This window comes from Phaethon aethereus (assembly GCF_964289735.1).
Source record: "Phaethon aethereus genome assembly, chromosome: 15".
NCBI classification, from domain to species: Eukaryota; Metazoa; Chordata; class Aves; order Phaethontiformes; family Phaethontidae; genus Phaethon; species Phaethon aethereus.
This window is the reverse complement of record NC_138591.1, coordinates 18938574-18955485: the sequence shown is the minus strand read 5'-3', so window position 1 is coordinate 18955485 and position 16912 is coordinate 18938574. Positions and strand designations below refer to the sequence as shown.

The 16912-nt window shown below is 41.1% G+C and overlaps 1 protein-coding gene across 1 annotated transcript in view; it reads right to left on the bottom strand.

The window, feature by feature from the left end:
• Window positions 1–1259: 1259 nt before the first annotated feature.
• CRAMP1 (cramped chromatin regulator homolog 1) overlaps window positions 1260–16912 on the bottom strand; it is a gene marked incomplete at its 3' end in the record, with an annotated part of 45268 nt that continues 29615 nt past the window's right edge. Inside the window, exons 10-20 of the mRNA XM_082006546.1 lie at window positions 15114–15291; window positions 12416–12597; window positions 11686–11760; window positions 10374–10455; window positions 9535–9639; window positions 8364–8542; window positions 7733–7813; window positions 6130–6364; window positions 5691–5855; window positions 4898–5043; window positions 1260–1421 (exon numbers count right to left, since the gene is read on the bottom strand). Coding sequence (XP_081862672.1) covers window positions 1260–1421; window positions 4898–5043; window positions 5691–5855; window positions 6130–6364; window positions 7733–7813; window positions 8364–8542; window positions 9535–9639; window positions 10374–10455; window positions 11686–11760; window positions 12416–12597; window positions 15114–15291 — 1590 coding nt within the window. The remainder of the gene's footprint in view (window positions 1422–4897; window positions 5044–5690; window positions 5856–6129; window positions 6365–7732; window positions 7814–8363; window positions 8543–9534; window positions 9640–10373; window positions 10456–11685; window positions 11761–12415; window positions 12598–15113; window positions 15292–16912) is intronic.

Here is a 16912-nt window from a genome sequence, read left to right as displayed (position 1 = left end):
CTTTCTGGTATCAGGATCTGGGTCTTTCAAATATTAAAACACTAACATTAAATGCATAGAGATTTAGTAGAGGGAGTACCAGATCCACTAGCGCTTGGGAGTACTATAACGAAAAATGATGCCCTGAGGTAATACAGAGCACCTGTAATTCACAGAACAAGGAGGAAATAAGGAAGGACTAAGGGATTAAGCTAGGACTTGACACCTCTCCTCTTCATTCCTGTTCAAGACCTCAACAACTTTAGCGTTAACATATTATTTGTTTCTATACAATATTCTTTCCTATTTCCTCTCCCAGGTAAATCCTCAGTTTTTGTGGAGAAAGATGGCAATATATACAGGTTTCCAGCAAAGCCAAGACTAATTATGACAAAGCTTTCATACTGATTCCAGTAAGCTCTTTTGCAGTGTTTCCCGACTTAAAAAGCAACCGTTCTTCAGGGAAAGCAAGAATGCACTCTCCCACTCATGGGATGAACTGTGCAATGTGATGAAGAATGTCAAAGGTGGAAAATGTGAGCACAGTCAGGATGATGATGATTGTGACTTGTAATGGGGTTTAAAAATAGAGGAAAATCCCCAAGGATCCAAGCAATCTGGGAGTAAGCTGAATCAGAGCTCCCCTACAAAACAAGCAAGCAGGTACATGCCCCTGCTGGAATGGTCAAACAACAAAACATAGCCGAAGAAACAGAATGGTCTATAAAAATGAAGCATCGTAGAGTTGCAGAGCCTTTGAAGAGAGTGCAAGAAACTTCAGTTTGACTGACTGATAAAAAGAGTGCCAACTAGGGCATGTCAAGATGCAAAGCAGTTCCTATACCTACCCCCACCCTTCATCCTCCACAACTTCAATGTGGATCCCAAATCATGGCATTTTGATTACTACGCAAAAAATAATTTGCATAGGGGAGCTTCTGGGCATATCCTTCCCTGCTCGAGCTTCTTGCTTAGGCCATTCTGAAGTACAAATCCATGACTGTCCCACAAACCTGCCATTTTATATCACTGATGCAGGGGACACACCGTTTTCTGTAATACTATCCCATGTTTTGTTGTTCCCAGTATATTGCACGTTCCAGGACTTGCAAGTACTTCTTCAGACATTTGAAGACAATGCTTCTCTTTCAGAAAGAAGTGCACAAGACAGGGACAACTGAGCTCAGCTGCTTCTCTACAACCCTGCCCTTGCCATGATCCAGCGCTGCAAGCTCCAACTCTAGCTGAACAGTCTACACCAGCCTGCTGGTCTCACACACTCACTGTGAGAGATCCCCAATTGGGGGACCACCACCTCCATCAAACAGAATTTCCCTGCGGGTTGGCTCAGGTATTGATAGTTCCTGGGCGAGGTCATTAAAACGAGATATGTAATCTATGCTGTTCTCATTCATCATGCAAGCCAGCTGGGAATCTACCACCTGGAAGAGACATGAGAGAAAAGAAGAGCTACATGTCAGTAGAAATTCCACAGAATCACAGAATTGTTTAGGTCGGAAGAGACACCTTGAGATCATTTTGTCCAACCATCCTGCTCAAGTAGGGTCAGCTAGAACAGGTTGCCCTGGACCTTGTCATGTCAGGTGTTGAATTATCTCCATGAACCGAGATTCCATAACCTCTCTGGGCAACCTGCTTCTCTGTTTGGCCACCCTTGCATTAAAAAAGTTTTCTTGTGTTCAGGTAGAATTTAATGTGTTTCAATTTGTGCCCACTGCCTCTTGTCCTGAGAAGAGTTTGTCTCCCTCATCTTCATTCCCAGCCTCTCCTCATATGAAAGATACACTTTATCTGAGTTAGAGAATAGCTCTTATCCATGGCTAAATGGAATCCTCTAAAAAACCCCCCTGTAGTCACAATGGGCCTTACCTGTCTATCCTTAATTCAGCATTAAGGTGCACTAGTAGATGCACTGTACAAAAAACATTATCTCCAACATAACAACTGCATTTGTGAATAAAATTTGATTCTGCAGGACACTTAATAGAAGGCCTTTCAAAATTCTCCCATCATTAAAGCCAATTTTAAATGACACTTGCTTCCTCTGAAGACTCCCACGCAAACCCACATCTGCCACAGCAGCTGCTCTGGTGTGCCTAAAAACCACGGTGGCTTACCCCATTTTCTTCTGAAGGCAGTTTGTAAGATCAAGGTCTGCAATGTCACTTCAAATCCACACAAATAAATTACCATATATTCCTTTAACTAACACACACCTTGACAGATTCTTACCAGCTGTGCGTGGAGTCTGAAGCTGCCAAGGGCACATTAGAACAGCATGAGCTTGCTGCAGCTTCCAGTTACAAGATCCATACAGAACCTCCTTATCCAAATCCAAATGGCAATGGAGAAATGACATTTTACTTCCATCAGGGCAAGCCCCCACAAAGTTACAAGGTACATGATGTTACACTGAGTCAATGACTGTAAACTGTAAGATAATTAAGACTGAAAGAAACCTGAAGAGGTCTCTATTTCAACATCCTGCTCAAAGGGTCACCTAGGAGGACAGACCATTTTACTTACAGCTTTATCAGTGTTAGTCTTGAAAAGCTTTGAAGGCAGACACTGCACAACATCTCTGGGCAACCTGTTCCCCTGCCTGACTGTCCCTGGGCTAAAAAAGGTTTTCTTTATATGTAGTCAGAACCTTTCTCAGTTCAGCTTTTGCCTGTTCCTCCCACCATGCATCACCACTCTGTGAAGGGCCTGGCTACATCTTTTTGATGACCTCCCCGCACGTACTGGCAGGCAGTTTGGTCGTCCTTGCCCTGAAGTGTTCCTCAGGCTGAACAAGCCCAGTACCATCAGCATTCCTTACAGACAGGTGCTTCAGCCTCCTAATCGTCTTGGTGGTGCTCTGCTGAACTTGCTCCAGTTTATCTATGTCTTTCCTGTATCAGGTGCTCAAAACTGGTCACAATATTCTAGACATGGTTTCACAGCTGTTGAGTGGGATAATCATCACTTCGTTCTATCTACTGGCTATGCTCCTGCTAAAACAGCCCATGACACTGTTGATCTTAGCTGCCACAGAAGCTCATGTTCAGCTTGCTGTCTATCAAGATGCCCTGGCACTGCTCAGCAGAGCTGTTTCCTAAACTATCAGGCTCTAGCCTGTGTGGCTGTTGGGGTTATTCATTCCTGGGGGCAGGACTTTGCATTTGCCCTTGCTGAATTCCATAATGTTCCTGGCAGCTCATTCCTCCAGTCTGTCTCTGTCCCTCTGAAAGAGAGCTCTGTCCTCAAGAGTATCAAAGCCTTAATAACTCCTGGTCTTCACTCTACCCCTTCAAAAGATTTCAAAACAGAAGGATAATTCTACCAACAGAGACTATAACTTGGCAGCATAGAACTTTCAGCCATTCTCTCAGGTAACCTAGTATTAGCCACTTCCTGCTGCTTCCTTCTGGACCTATTTATTTTTTCTACCAGTCCTCCAGGTGTAGTGTACCTGCATCAGTATTAACTTTTCTCTCACCTTTAGCATTTTCAATTCCTGCTCTGCAAAGCAGGACACATAAAACAGGATTACAACTCACTTTGTCAAAACAAAGATATGTCCAACAAGGTAAACACAACCTCTTCCAGCAAAAAAAAACCTGGGTCAAAGGTGCTCACAACACTTCTTGCACCAGCTCTGGCTCAGCACACCCTCAAGTCATTTTACATAGAATCATAGAATCTTTGGGTTGGAAGGGACCTTTCAAGGCCATCTAGTCCAACCCCCTGCAATAAGCAGGGACATCTTCAACTAGAGCAGGGTGCTCAGAGCCCCATCCAGCCTCACCTGGGATGTTTCCAGGGACGGGGCATCGACCACCTCTCTGGGCAACCTGGGCCAGGGCTTCACCACACTCACTGTGAAAAATTTCTTCCTTATATCCAGTCTAAATATGCCCTCTTTCAGTTTAAAACCATTACCCCTTGTCCTGTCGCTACCGGCCCTGCTAAAAAGTCTGCCCACATCTTTCTTATAAGCCCCCTTTAAGTCCTGGCAGGCTGCAGTAAGGTCTCCCCGGAGCCTTCTCTGCTCCAGGCTGAACCCCACCCAGCTCTCCCAGCCTGTCCTCCCAGCAGAGCTGTTCCAGCCCTCAGAGCATTGCTGGGGCCTCCTCTGACCCCGCTCCAACAGGTCCGTGTCTCTCCTGTGCTGAGGGCTCCAGAGCTGGATGCAGCACTGCAGGGGGGTCTCCCCAGAGCGGAGCAGAGGGGCAGAATCCCCTCCCTCGCCCTGCTGGCCATGCTGCTTTGGGGGCAGCCCAGGACACGGTTGGCTTCTGGGCTGCAAGCGCACATTGCCGGCTCATGTCCAGCTTTTCACCCACCAGTACCCCCAAGTCCTTCTCCATGGGGCTGCTCTCCATCCCTTATCCCCCAGCCTGTGCTGATACCAGGGGTTGCCCCAACCCAGAGGCAGGACTCTGCACTTGGCCTTGTTGAACCTCATGAGGTTCACACAGGTCCATTCCTCGAGGTTGTCCAGGTCCCTCTGGATGGCATCCCGTCCCTCAGGTGTGTCAGCCACACCACTCAGCTTGGTATCATCTGCAAACTTGCTGAGGGTGCACTTGATCCCACTAAGTCATTGATGAAGATATTAAAGAGTACTGGTCCCAGTATGGACTCCTGAGGGACATTGCCCATCACCGATCTCCATCTGGACACTGAGCCGTTGACCACTACACCCTCTGGATGCTACCATCCAACCAATTCAGCATCCACCCAACAGTCCACCCATCATATCCCTCTCTCTCTGTGACCCTGTTTTACTAAGCTCAAGTACAGATGTCAAAGCATCTTTGCCTTAAGTATCTCAGGAAGGTATGGTGGACAATATACAATAACACTGCACTGAAAAAGGAAGCAGATAGCTGAATGTAATGTGATGACATACCTCTGCTACATCTGCCAGAGACCGTGACACAAAAGAGTCCCGTGAGTTTCCATCCAGAAGGCTGGGTCCCAGTAAGGAGGTGCCACTGGCAGTCCCAACAGGAGTTGGCAACATTTTTCGTCCCTTCTCAGGGGAGATGAAACTTGCTATAAAGAACAGGCACATCAGTAAGTCACTACACTGAATGTCTGCAACTGGGAGGATAAAGAGATGGACAAGAAAAGAGAAAACGGAGGCCAGATATCCATTTCTTATACCTCTTAAAAATTATGTGTTACTAGCATGAACACCATCAGCACACTGCTAAGAGCACAGAGACTCATTACACTGGCCCCATTAAATATTAGTTTAAAAAGCCCCAAACAAACCCAGTGATCTCATGTCTTTGAGATTATGCTCACCAAGCACAGAACGAAGCCTACTTTTCCAACAGCAGAGCCAAGGGCATCTTTTCATTTTGGCAGAGCAGCCAAAATGTCTCAACCTAACTGATGAGTCAGTCTCCAAACAGACTACAAAGAACTGCCAAGGAATTATTTGTCCCAAGGTACGGGCCCCAATCTAGCAACAGGATCTTTTCAGGAACAGACTTGTAAAGAGAAAGAAAATGCATTCAAGGCAACACTGCTGAAATGAAAGCAAGAAGTAAGGGAAGAATCCTAAAAACATCCTACTGGGTTTACTATTTTCCAAAGGATTCACTTCTAATAAACAGCTTTTTTTAAAAAAAAAAAAAAAAAAAAAAAAAGAGAAAGAGATTTTCTGTTGCAGTTCTCTGCATACTGACACTTACAAAACAAACTGCTGAGAGACGAGTCTGTGGAGTCGTTAGGGTACCACTGGGGATCATGGCTGGGAGAGGCAATCCAGTTCTGTTGAGGACTACTGGATGGGGACGGAAGACTTTTGGAGCTGTCACTGCCATTCAGCTTTGCAGGAGAGAGAGAAACACCTTCACCTGTAAGCCAATGTCAGGAATCACTGATTCAGTCAATGCAGTAGTTATAGGACACTGCATTCATTTATATTTAGAAAGGAAAAAAAAAAAACCAACAAAAAACCACCTGTCTATGCTAGAAAATAAAGGCTAAGCACATAATTTTACTTCCAACAGGTGTTAAAAAAAACCCAAAAAACACCAGAAACTTCCTGGAAAAGTTTCTGCTGACATGTAAGATGACAGGTATTTTTTTTTAAGTTAATAGGAAGACTTTAGCTAAGCTCAGACTTACTGTATTGACCAGAGCTGATAGCTATTTCAATGATAGAATCACTGATTTGAGTGGCAGGTTCTCCTTGAGAAAGCACATCCTCAGGTGGTCCAGGCAGAGAAATATCCAAGAGAGCAGAAACATTGGGAGGAGAGAGCCGGGTACTGGAAGCCTCTGATGAGGGAAGTGGAGGGGTGGAAAGACCATTTTGGAGAGGAGTCTTGGACAGTTCTGACAGAGAAAGGATTGATGTGCCCTGTTACAAGAAACAGAGATAATTGTTCATGAATTTATGAAGGACTTGGAAACCTGTCTGAAAAGTCACAGCTTAGCTCCTAAGCATCAGATTAAAATCAGACCTTAAAAAAACCAAACTAACAAAAGAAAACAACCCCCAAATAGGACTAATAATCCAGCAGATAACATCACTAAATTTTTAGGAATCTATTATTATTTATATAATACATTTGTATTATTTTAATGAAAAATATCTGTAAGCATAAGCAAACATGCTTCAGCCCACATCCTGCCAAATCATCTGAAAAAATATGGGTCTGTAACATTCCAAAGAATATTTAATACAGCCTACATAACAGAAACAAGCATAATAATAAAATGAACATGATTTTGATGAAACTACAAGATAGTTCTTAAGTTATTACTTTGCCTTTGTATAGGCAAAAACCCTATAATTCCCTAAAGAGTATATACATACTGTAAACTGCTAACTCACTCCTCGTTACAGCCAGACTTCCCAAAACTCAACTGATCTTTTTTAAGGAGTCTTGTTATTAGTACCTCATCATAGAACTGTCTGTGATTTTTTCTGATTTGGTATATTCAAAGCTGTCCTGAGAGCAAGAACCAGAACCTAAGGCCCCACTACCACAAATAAACGCCTATGTTCATGTCCTAACATCTCTGCTATAAAAAAATCCACTACTTCTCCTTGATGCTCTCCAATCAAATTAATTTGACCTTTTTCGCATGTACCTGTCACAGCAAAGGTAGAAAGTACTTCCACTGAAAAAAAAGACAAAATCCTGTATTCTGATGCTTATGTATCTAACACAAGGTCCTGGATCTCACTGGAGAAAGAAGTTTGGGATAGGGTAACAACACTCTTACAACTTAGGTGCTGCCATAGTTACTGTTTAAGTATCTATGTCTTACTGGATCTAGCACAAAGAAAAGTGATTCTCTGAAGAGGATGCTGGCATTACAATCACGCTTTTACTCTTACTATTCCTCCTTCTGCAAGATACAAGCAGCAGGACTGCCAACTGCTGAATCTTTCTTTGTGATATCTAAAATACACGTGTACGATACAGCAGAGCAATTATAAACTCCTCCACTGTATCAAGAAATACGTGAAACCAGTTTGTCCTTCAGAGGTCAGAGATTATCAGCTTCACTTTGCTTTTTTTAGAGAATGGCACTGACATAATTTTAGGCAGCTTTCCAAGTTTTCTGTCTTTAAATTTCTTTAGATGCTAAAGATTTCAATTCCCACAAAACAGCACCAATGGTGTACCTGGGAACGAGGAGATTTAACTAGTAATTCCAGCAGTGTTTTCAGAACATTACCCATTTCATACAACTGTTCTTTCAACACGTACTCTACCTGGAAGCCATCAGGAACTGCTCCCTGCTCATGCCGTGTTGGTAGGCTGATGAATGGAACCCGACACCCAGGGCCCGAGCCCTAGAAGCACAATAGAAATCAGGTGAGCGACCAACATCAGATGCTGCAAATATAGCTGGGGAGGTAAGAGACAAGTGCGTATCACCCTTTATGCATGCTCTATCATGCCTTTCAAAATCATCCATGAACTCCCTGAGAAAGTTACACAGATTAACATGTATCTGGTCTCAATAAAATAAATGGCAAAGAGAAATCACAGCTTCCATTCCAAAGAAATCCCTGCAAGTCCATGTTTTGCCCCAAATTCCTTGCTGAATTACCGTCTATTGAAATGCTACCATGTCTTTAAAAGCCCAGATGGATGGCCAACTTAAACAGTCCCAGAGCTGAAAGCTATTCTATAGGATGGAAGTCTTTCCAATGTGATGATGATTTGATGCCTCAACCCCAAAATAACACACTGTACAACATAGATTGGGTTTACCGTGATAAAAGTGTCTAACAGCAAGCTCCAGGAGAAAGCTCACTGAAGAGTCATTAATAATACAGCTTTTTTACACAATGAAAGAGCAAGACACTTTACTTTTAAAAGCATGCTCAGGAGACTGACCTCTACAGTGGTGATGGAGCCTCCGTTCTGATGTGCTACTGTTGACTCCTGCCCTGTTACCACCGTGGTCACTCCGTCTGGTGACAACGGAGATACGCTTGACAAACCATCTGCATCCAGGACAGGCACAGGGCTACCAGGGATAATACCAGCACTTTTAGCTGCCAAGTCAATAGCACCTTTTGTGAAACAAAAAAGCAAAAAACACATTACAAGCCTTTTCTTAAGGCAATAACTTTGTTGTGACTCATCTAAAATATGAATTTTTTTTAAAAAAATTGCCTAGAGTCAAAACCTAACACATGCAAAAAGTGAAAATGGCAACTATCTGATCAGCTGTTACTCTTCACGAAGTGTAGCATTTCTTTCAGCTAAAACGTTTAATTTTTCTGCCCTGTACCAACATGTTATCAGGTATATCAAAACAGTTTACAGAAACATCCCAGTTCTCCTCTCCTGCCCTTTCCTTCTTTTTTTTCCTGCAAATTGTTAAGTATTTGGTTTTGCAATTTCTAGAAATTTCCTATGGTTTACTAGAGTAGCTATAAAAACAACATAACCTTATTTTGTTACCTTGCCTCTAGCAGCCATTTAGACTCAATATGAAAACTTGATATTGTTGCAGGGTCAACCTCACCCAGATCTTTTAAAATCCACTTAAACATCTGAATGTCTTCCCATCAGAGAATCCTCTAAGTAAAACATAGAGGCAGTCATTGTTTTCACCTCACTAATCATTCTAATTATGGGACCCATTCTTTTGTTGCAAGATAGTATTTGCTTGGAGTACACTGGCATGTTTTTTTCTTGTAGAATTCATAATCTCACATTAGTAGATAAGCTGTTTGTACGTTTCTTTCAAATATGTGACAACCCCTTTTCAAAGTGGTCTTACAATAAAACATCACAAAAGTGTTCAAGTTTGGTTACAAATTCTTGCTTTGTCTGCAGGTCAGACACAGCTAAAGAACCTAGTTCAGATTGTCCCACCACTGACTGCTCCCTTTCTGCAGTCATACAAAGCCGCAGGAAGTAAGATATCATTAACACAGGTGTTTTCTTTAACTTCCAAAGGCACTAATGATTTTACCCAGGAAATAGAAACCAACAATGTAACACCGTACACACCACAACAGACCATGACTCTCATTCTGTTTAAGAAATGACTTACTAGACAGATGGTTGGTAGCCTGGGTTGGAAGAACTTTGGGCACAATTGGACGAGAAACGGCAGCTTTCGTCAGTGAAGACTGGATTGGCCGAAATGAACCTCTCCCTAGAGTGAAGGATTAAGTACCTCTCAAGCACATGAAATCTAACATCTTTAAAGCAGAGCACAACACAGTTCAATGGACGCAAACAAATTCCAAGCAGTAGAGAGCTCTGGGAATACAAATAGTGGAGACGACGAAACTAGACTTGCAGTAGCAATGCAAGTGAGCCAGTGCCTTATCACAAAAAGGCAACAGAAAGTGTTGCCGTGTTATTGAAGCTGCTTTCATTATTTTCAATTAAGATAACCTTAAGGGTCTCATGCTGATTTTGAGATTTAAGCCAAGTTGGGGGATCATCTATACTAACGAGTGTATGAGCAGAAAAGGACAAATGGGCGGTATATTGATTATAATGTATGAAATTTAAACAGTATCCCAGGTACTAGGAAAAGTCCATTATAACATCTAGACAAATGACTACACCCTATAGAAAAAAATTTCTTATCTAAGTAATTTGTTCCAAAATTTTGTCTCCTTGTAGAGAATTCCTTATTCTTCCCTGCTTTCAATACTGGGAAATGGAAGAAAAAAAATTCTATCATAATCATGACTTGTTTAACAACGATCCGGGATAACAATCCCATTATCCTGTAGGAAGTGACTCAAGCAACTGGTATTTACGCTCTGGTTTTGAAAGGATTATTTTCCTCTTTTTAGAAATTATTCCTTTATGCAGTTTTAAGGACACTTTCCATCTCATGGTTGCATAAAAGTGATAGAAGATATGCAGACTCACCTGTAATGGATGAGTTGGATAAGATAGAAAAGGAGCAGACATGCTGGGACGGATTTCCAGATGGCCTGGGGAGCAGTGTTCTCTACGTGAAAGAAACAACAATAAACCAGAACATATTTAAACACAGAACAGAGGGCAAAGCTCATCTTCTAAGGCACAGAAGGGCATGATACCTTCCAGAATAAGCAGAGTATTTACATGGCATAACTGTCATGCAACAGACACAGCAATAAGGTCTGTGTAATCTTGAGAAAGAAGCTACAGATAGGAATCGTGTTTTCTCTGCAAACTACTATAAGAAAAAAATTCCACATGGACAATCTGAGAAATGCTAAATGGAACTATATTCCTTTCTGATTATTCTTGCAGTAATTTTCAAATCTGTCACAGAACTACAGCAGTGATCTTAAGGATAGGATCTAGTCTGTGTGTAACTGATCTTCCATTACAATTAAACAAGGGTGAAGTAATGAGGCAGCTGTATAAACTTGGGAGCTCTTAAAACAAATGGAATTCCATAGACGAGAATATCTCGGTACCAAAAAAATAGTATGCATTTCTAGGTCTCCTACTCTTATACAGAGACAAAAGGGTATATTGACACTTGGTAGCTTTTTTCCCCCAAACAAGTTTCCATTATTTTGGTTTGAAATTTCTTTTATGTTCTCCACCTGCCACAAGTCCCTAGGACTAGCCTGTGGTTTCACAGTGGCATGTGCCTTTTTGCTGGGTTATCAGAGTACTCTAAGAGAGGTTAATGCCTGCCTACCACCAAAGTTCCATGACAAAAGGCTTCCATAAATCTCTTTCCACATCCGCTTTTGAAAAAATCATTTTCTTTCGAGTAGTGTTGTGTTTTATTGCACTGTAGAGGTTTATACCCACCCCAGTTTAACAGCTGTTAGTGACTAGTAAGCAGGAAAAATTATCTAAAGGGAAATCTTGTTGCAATAGCACTGCCAGCTCTGAGAACAACATATCAAAATCCCACATGAACACACTGCTTATGCATCAGAACCAGCAGGCCCAAACAGCAGAACCTGCTTTCAGGTGAGGGGCTTTTTCACTTTTTTAAACCACCTGATGCACTGGACTACTACCATTGCTGACATTCCTCATATAAGGAATGTAACATGGCTGATTACAATACAGACTAAAATTCTCGTTCCTTCCTATGTTCAGCTTCACTTTTCCAGTGGATGTATGAGGGCAGTTCAGTGTTTTATTTCAGTTAGGTGCAAATCATGATAGCCTTACTGATATCTATTCAGGAAGCAAAATAGGCATTTCACACTTTGCCAATTGTTCTGACCTGTACTACTAACGGCTTCCGCAAGTGCCTGTTCCTTAACTTCCTTGGCTTTGGCAAGAAGAAGTCAGACTGCATCTGGACAAGAACAGGAAATGCATTAGAAATTATTTTAAGCATGCAGGCACAGCACACATTATAGCCCTCAAACTCTGTTTTTCAATAAAGTTGTAACTATTAAAATATTGTGTTTGGTTTCAGACAGTAGAATATTCTTTCTGCTAGAATAGGAAAATTTTCCACTAGGACTGTATTTTTTTTCTTCTTGCTTTATGGAAATAAAGCCTTCTCCCAAAAAAGCCATTTCACTACTTAACTACTGCAGCTTATTATGAAGTTGTTACTAAGATTGTATATAGAAAAATAAAATGAGTATTTGAATTAAATACAGCATTGAGGTTGCAGCAAAACTAGCTGCACGGTAAAACAGATACCAGTTTTGCTAAACCTTGCAAATATATTTGCTGAAGCAACTTAATTAGAGAGTGAATCAGCTTCATCAGGCTGTGTGATGGCATTCAGATTCAGGTCTGAAGAGGTGATGTCACTTCAAAGCATATAGTCAAAATCTGACTAATCTCAGCTAATATAATGTTATGTTTGAGCATCACTAAGAAGCACTGCTTCACAGGGAAGCCCATACTTTCTGATGAATCAAAAACCCCTTGTAATACCTATTGGATGCTGGCTCAGGCACAACACGCTACTCTTTTCGTTCAGTCATCTCACTTACACTGATTGTGTCTAAGTGCTGCCGGAAGGTCAATTCTGCTTCTTTGCTAGGCAAGAACAGTTTCCCATGGCGGCTGTTGGGTGGTAGAGTGGTAGGAACTGCAAAGAGTCCACCATCCACATCAGTGCTTCCAGAACTTGAAGGACCAGCCACCAAGAGAGGTCTAGGGAGGTTTCTCAAACCTAGAAGATTTTAACAGCAATTTAAATGAAGCAAAGTGAAAACAAAAAGAAAGTAACTATTTAGTAACTGAAGGATCATACAGAGAGCTGGGACTTATGGATTCTGGCCCTGCCACCATATGTTTGTGATCTCAAATAAAGAAACTCTTGATACTTCAGTTTTCCAACCTGCAAATTGACAGTTGATCGGCCTGCTTCACAAGGACACCACAAACATTCACCTGCTTTGAAATCCTCAGAAGGGGGTTAAACGCAATTTTACACTACTAAAGAAACTAGAATTTAAGCACCCAGTTTTATTCCCACACAGACTGTATTAAGCAGTTTATCTGTTCAGCTTGTAGATTTGAGGGCCCTTCCCACTAAACAAACTATATATCCACCGTCCCTTTTGTAGCGGAAGACAATACAAACACAGGCTTATTCTACAATGTTTATTTTACACTCCCTCCTCCACCCCCCCATCCCATGGTAATTCAAAGTTTAACCCAAATGAATTGATTCTGGTGAGAGAGAAATGAAAGAGCAGGGATCAATTTACCAAAACACCTTCCAAAGGATGGACTTAGAAATATATTTGGCACATTGAAATAATGGCATCTGGTCTAAGTAAAACTTCTCCATCTACATTTAACTTTAAAAAATATTGTAGGATTTCACAGTGCTGTGCCCTCTCTACAGGCATCCAGCTAGGATGAAAATCAGTATTGTTAGTATGCCACCCTGAGATAACCAAGAAGTGTACCTGCTTCTTTTCTGCAGAAGCGTTCGCTGCACATGCAACACTGGGTTTTGTTACAATGGACAGTAACGGCTATTTTCACTGGTATTGCACCCATAATTGCCATGGTACTCCAGCCTCTGCTGCTGGGCTGGAGATCTCAGCTGGGAGGCAGCAGGCACCTGACTCACCCAGAGGGGGAAGAAGCAAAGCAGGAAAGGATCCTCAGTCATGCCTGCTGCCTCCTTGGGCACAACACAATACAGCACAAGCCTGGGCCACCCTAATGCAGAGAGAGGTATACGCAACAGTATTCAAGTAGTGTTCTAAAGAACAAATTTTATTTACCTAACAAATAAACCTGCAGGTTTTATTAAGTTAAGGTGAAAATACCTGACTTGTTTGGGTATCCGTTTGACATGCTGGAATGCCATTACCTGAGGCCTAAGCTGAGTGCATTACCCCAGGAAGCACTGCCGAGAAATTAAACTAATTAACTAGGTAGAATGTTGTACTGAACACACTTTTACTGCTCCTCTGTTCAAGTCAAACAGCTCAGCTGAAGCCAACTTTGGTACTGTACAAAAGCAGGAATAAATAGTGTATATTTTTTACTTCCTGACTTTGCACTAAAGAATATGTGCTTCATTATAATATGTTAAACCACAGCGCTACACAACCCTACTTGTAATTCAGTGATGTGAATCAAAGACTAACATGGACAATTATATTTGGTTTTGAATCCATGAAGCTCTATGTAAACAGAACAGGTGTCTGTTTCTAGGGATCAGATACAAACTATTGCTATCTTCTTGCTGTTTCTGTCCGGTGTCCTCAGCAGATGATACTTACCCTTACTTAAAATGCTTCAGAAAGGATTTTCAAGGCATTAGGGAAGCATAAACTCAACCTCATAAAAATGAATGTCGCAAATTAAGGAAGTTTGATTCTTCTTGCAAGTCTGACTTAAAAAGATATGCCCTTCAAGCCTGTGTATCTCACTGAAATGTAACAATTTATCTGTTTGATCTATTAACTTACTGGCTTTTTCCGAGATATTTAAGTATGTCCTTGTCTGCAAGTAAGTGCAGTGAAGCATTAGACAAAGATGAAATTGCTATAATGCCATTTTAAAATGAAAACCACACTGAGCACCTAGTATGTTTTACAGCATGAGTTAAATTGCTCGTGGTCTGTTGCTGCTTAGAGCATGGGTGTGAAAAGCACAACATAAGAATCACAATTGTACCCAGAAACCCTGATACCTCCACAGACTTTTTCTAAAGTCATAAAACATTGGCTGGCAAATGCAACTGTACTGAAGAATAGAACTGAAATTCTTGGTCTGCATGCCTAGGGCTCACAAGTTACTTTCTATTAAAAGAAAAGGTAATTCATAATCATTCTGTATTTTATAATGGCAGAATGGCACATAAAATTTTCAGTAATTATTTTATCAAAAAACTTTACACCATATATTTACTCTCTTGCTCGGTAAGCCTTCACTCTCAAGATCCCATACCCTGTATCAGTCAGCTCCTAACAAATGCCACTTCTGCCAGGGTGACTCCTGAGAGTTCTGCATTATAAACTGTATTATTGATGTGCATTGTTTTTCAAGATTCCAGGAAATACTGAATTTAGGACAATACTAAAAACAAATTAAGACATACCAATATTCAACAGTTAAGCTCATGAGAGTTCTTACTCTTATTCTCCCAGTGTTACGTTACTGGGATGTACTCATCATGGTATGAGGTCCGATCTCTTGAAATGAATTTTTATGAATACTCACCTGAGGAGCTGGAAGCAGCACCAGGAGAAAAAGTCTTGTTGTTGCGAAGGGCAGATTGATTTCGTGCACAACCTGGACTCCTGGTGCTGATGGCAATCACCTTTCCCGGAGGAGTCAGCGACTGCTCCTCTTGAGCAGGCTTTATAGGTGACGTGGCAACAGAGCTCATCTCGGGCATCTAAAAATGCATGCACATTAAATGCATATTGTGTACTGTTACAACAAATGTATTGTTAAACTCATTCTACTCAGGAAGCTTAAAAAAAAAAATCTGACATACTACAATATCTTTAAGTACTCGTAACCAATACCTTTGTGTGTGTGTGTAGTGAGCAGCTGAAATTCCCTTCCTGTGCATTTAGCAGTGTTAAATGTCATTGGTTCAATATCATTAATGTTACAATCAGGTTAACACTCAACAGGCTTCACAGATTGTGCTGGACCACCGCAGGATTAAAGAAAAAAAAAAGGGGGAGGGGGTGTTAAAGACACAAATGTGTCATAGTAACAAAAAAGGTGGTGTTTTTAATTCAGTGGAAAACTAATTTTCATAAACTCTAACCACCCAGAGGGCTCATCTCGTTGGAAGTACACCTCGACAAAAATATTTTACTCTTAACTCTAATCAAGTAGAGACAAATAATTTTAAAGTTTTTCCATCCCTTCTCCTATTTCATACTGTAACACAGCAGTAACAAGAGGCATATGGCAAGGTGCTTTACTAATCTTCCATGCCTATCCAGTTATTCCATTATGTTGTTTAAACGCTTTTCTAGAAAACGCTCCCTTTTTAAGGAATCTGTGTGCAACCACAGGCATAAAATTACCACCTACACTTGACTGCAATGCAATTTGCTACAGTTAGTTTTATGCTGGTAATCTTCGTTTAAAGGAATGAACCACAGCAGTTGGCCATTTTTGGCTTTGTTACATAGCATCTTGAGAAAATAGCAGAGATCTAGACAATCAATTCTTCCTTTGTTAAAGTACCCTGTGGCAAAAATATTATGGTTCCTGTCATTATTTGATGAAATGCAGAGGATTTAAAGAGACAATACTTTCAGAAAGTCTACAGTACTTTCAATTAGGCAGTAAATATCATCCTCGCCTGTTGAATATGTATCAGTCCCATGACATTCATTGCCGCAGGAAAACCACCTCTTTCTGAAACACAGCGAGTATAAAGTGGTATTTGACAAATAAAAGGAAAGGTTATGTTACTTCTTTTCATTGGAATGTATGATATGGTACATATCTGAAGGAACGCCATTATTTTTCAGGAGCACTACACTACTTTGATTAAGACACTAAGAACGCTGAAGTGACAGGAAAACACTTGCAAATAATAACTGCTGGTTTTTTTCCCCTCTTTTATTCCTCTCCCCCCAAGTCTAAGGAGATGTCCTTCTTTCTAGTTTGTGATTGTTTAATCATGACATCGTTGGCTGTCACTTGTCACCAGAAGTAAAAGCAGATGCCAAAAGGAGACATTGTCACAGATCTGTGAGATGTCAGACCAAAAGTCTTTATAGCTTAAACAAAGTCTGTATCTGGAGCTGTATCTGAGAAAAGATGGTTTTAGATCTGTAAAATCCTACATTCTCTGTCTGTAAAAATCAGGATCAAAAGGAGCTTCAGAGGGGGGGGTTAAGTCTGCACCAACAAAGAAAGATCAAAGAACTATGTGTGTTTGGGAACAGTGGTACATCTGCATCCTATATTGGAATATGATGCAAGTGGTGTCTTTAACTCATCGTATCTCCATCACAGGAATTCAGTCAGTTCTGTTGAATTCAGTT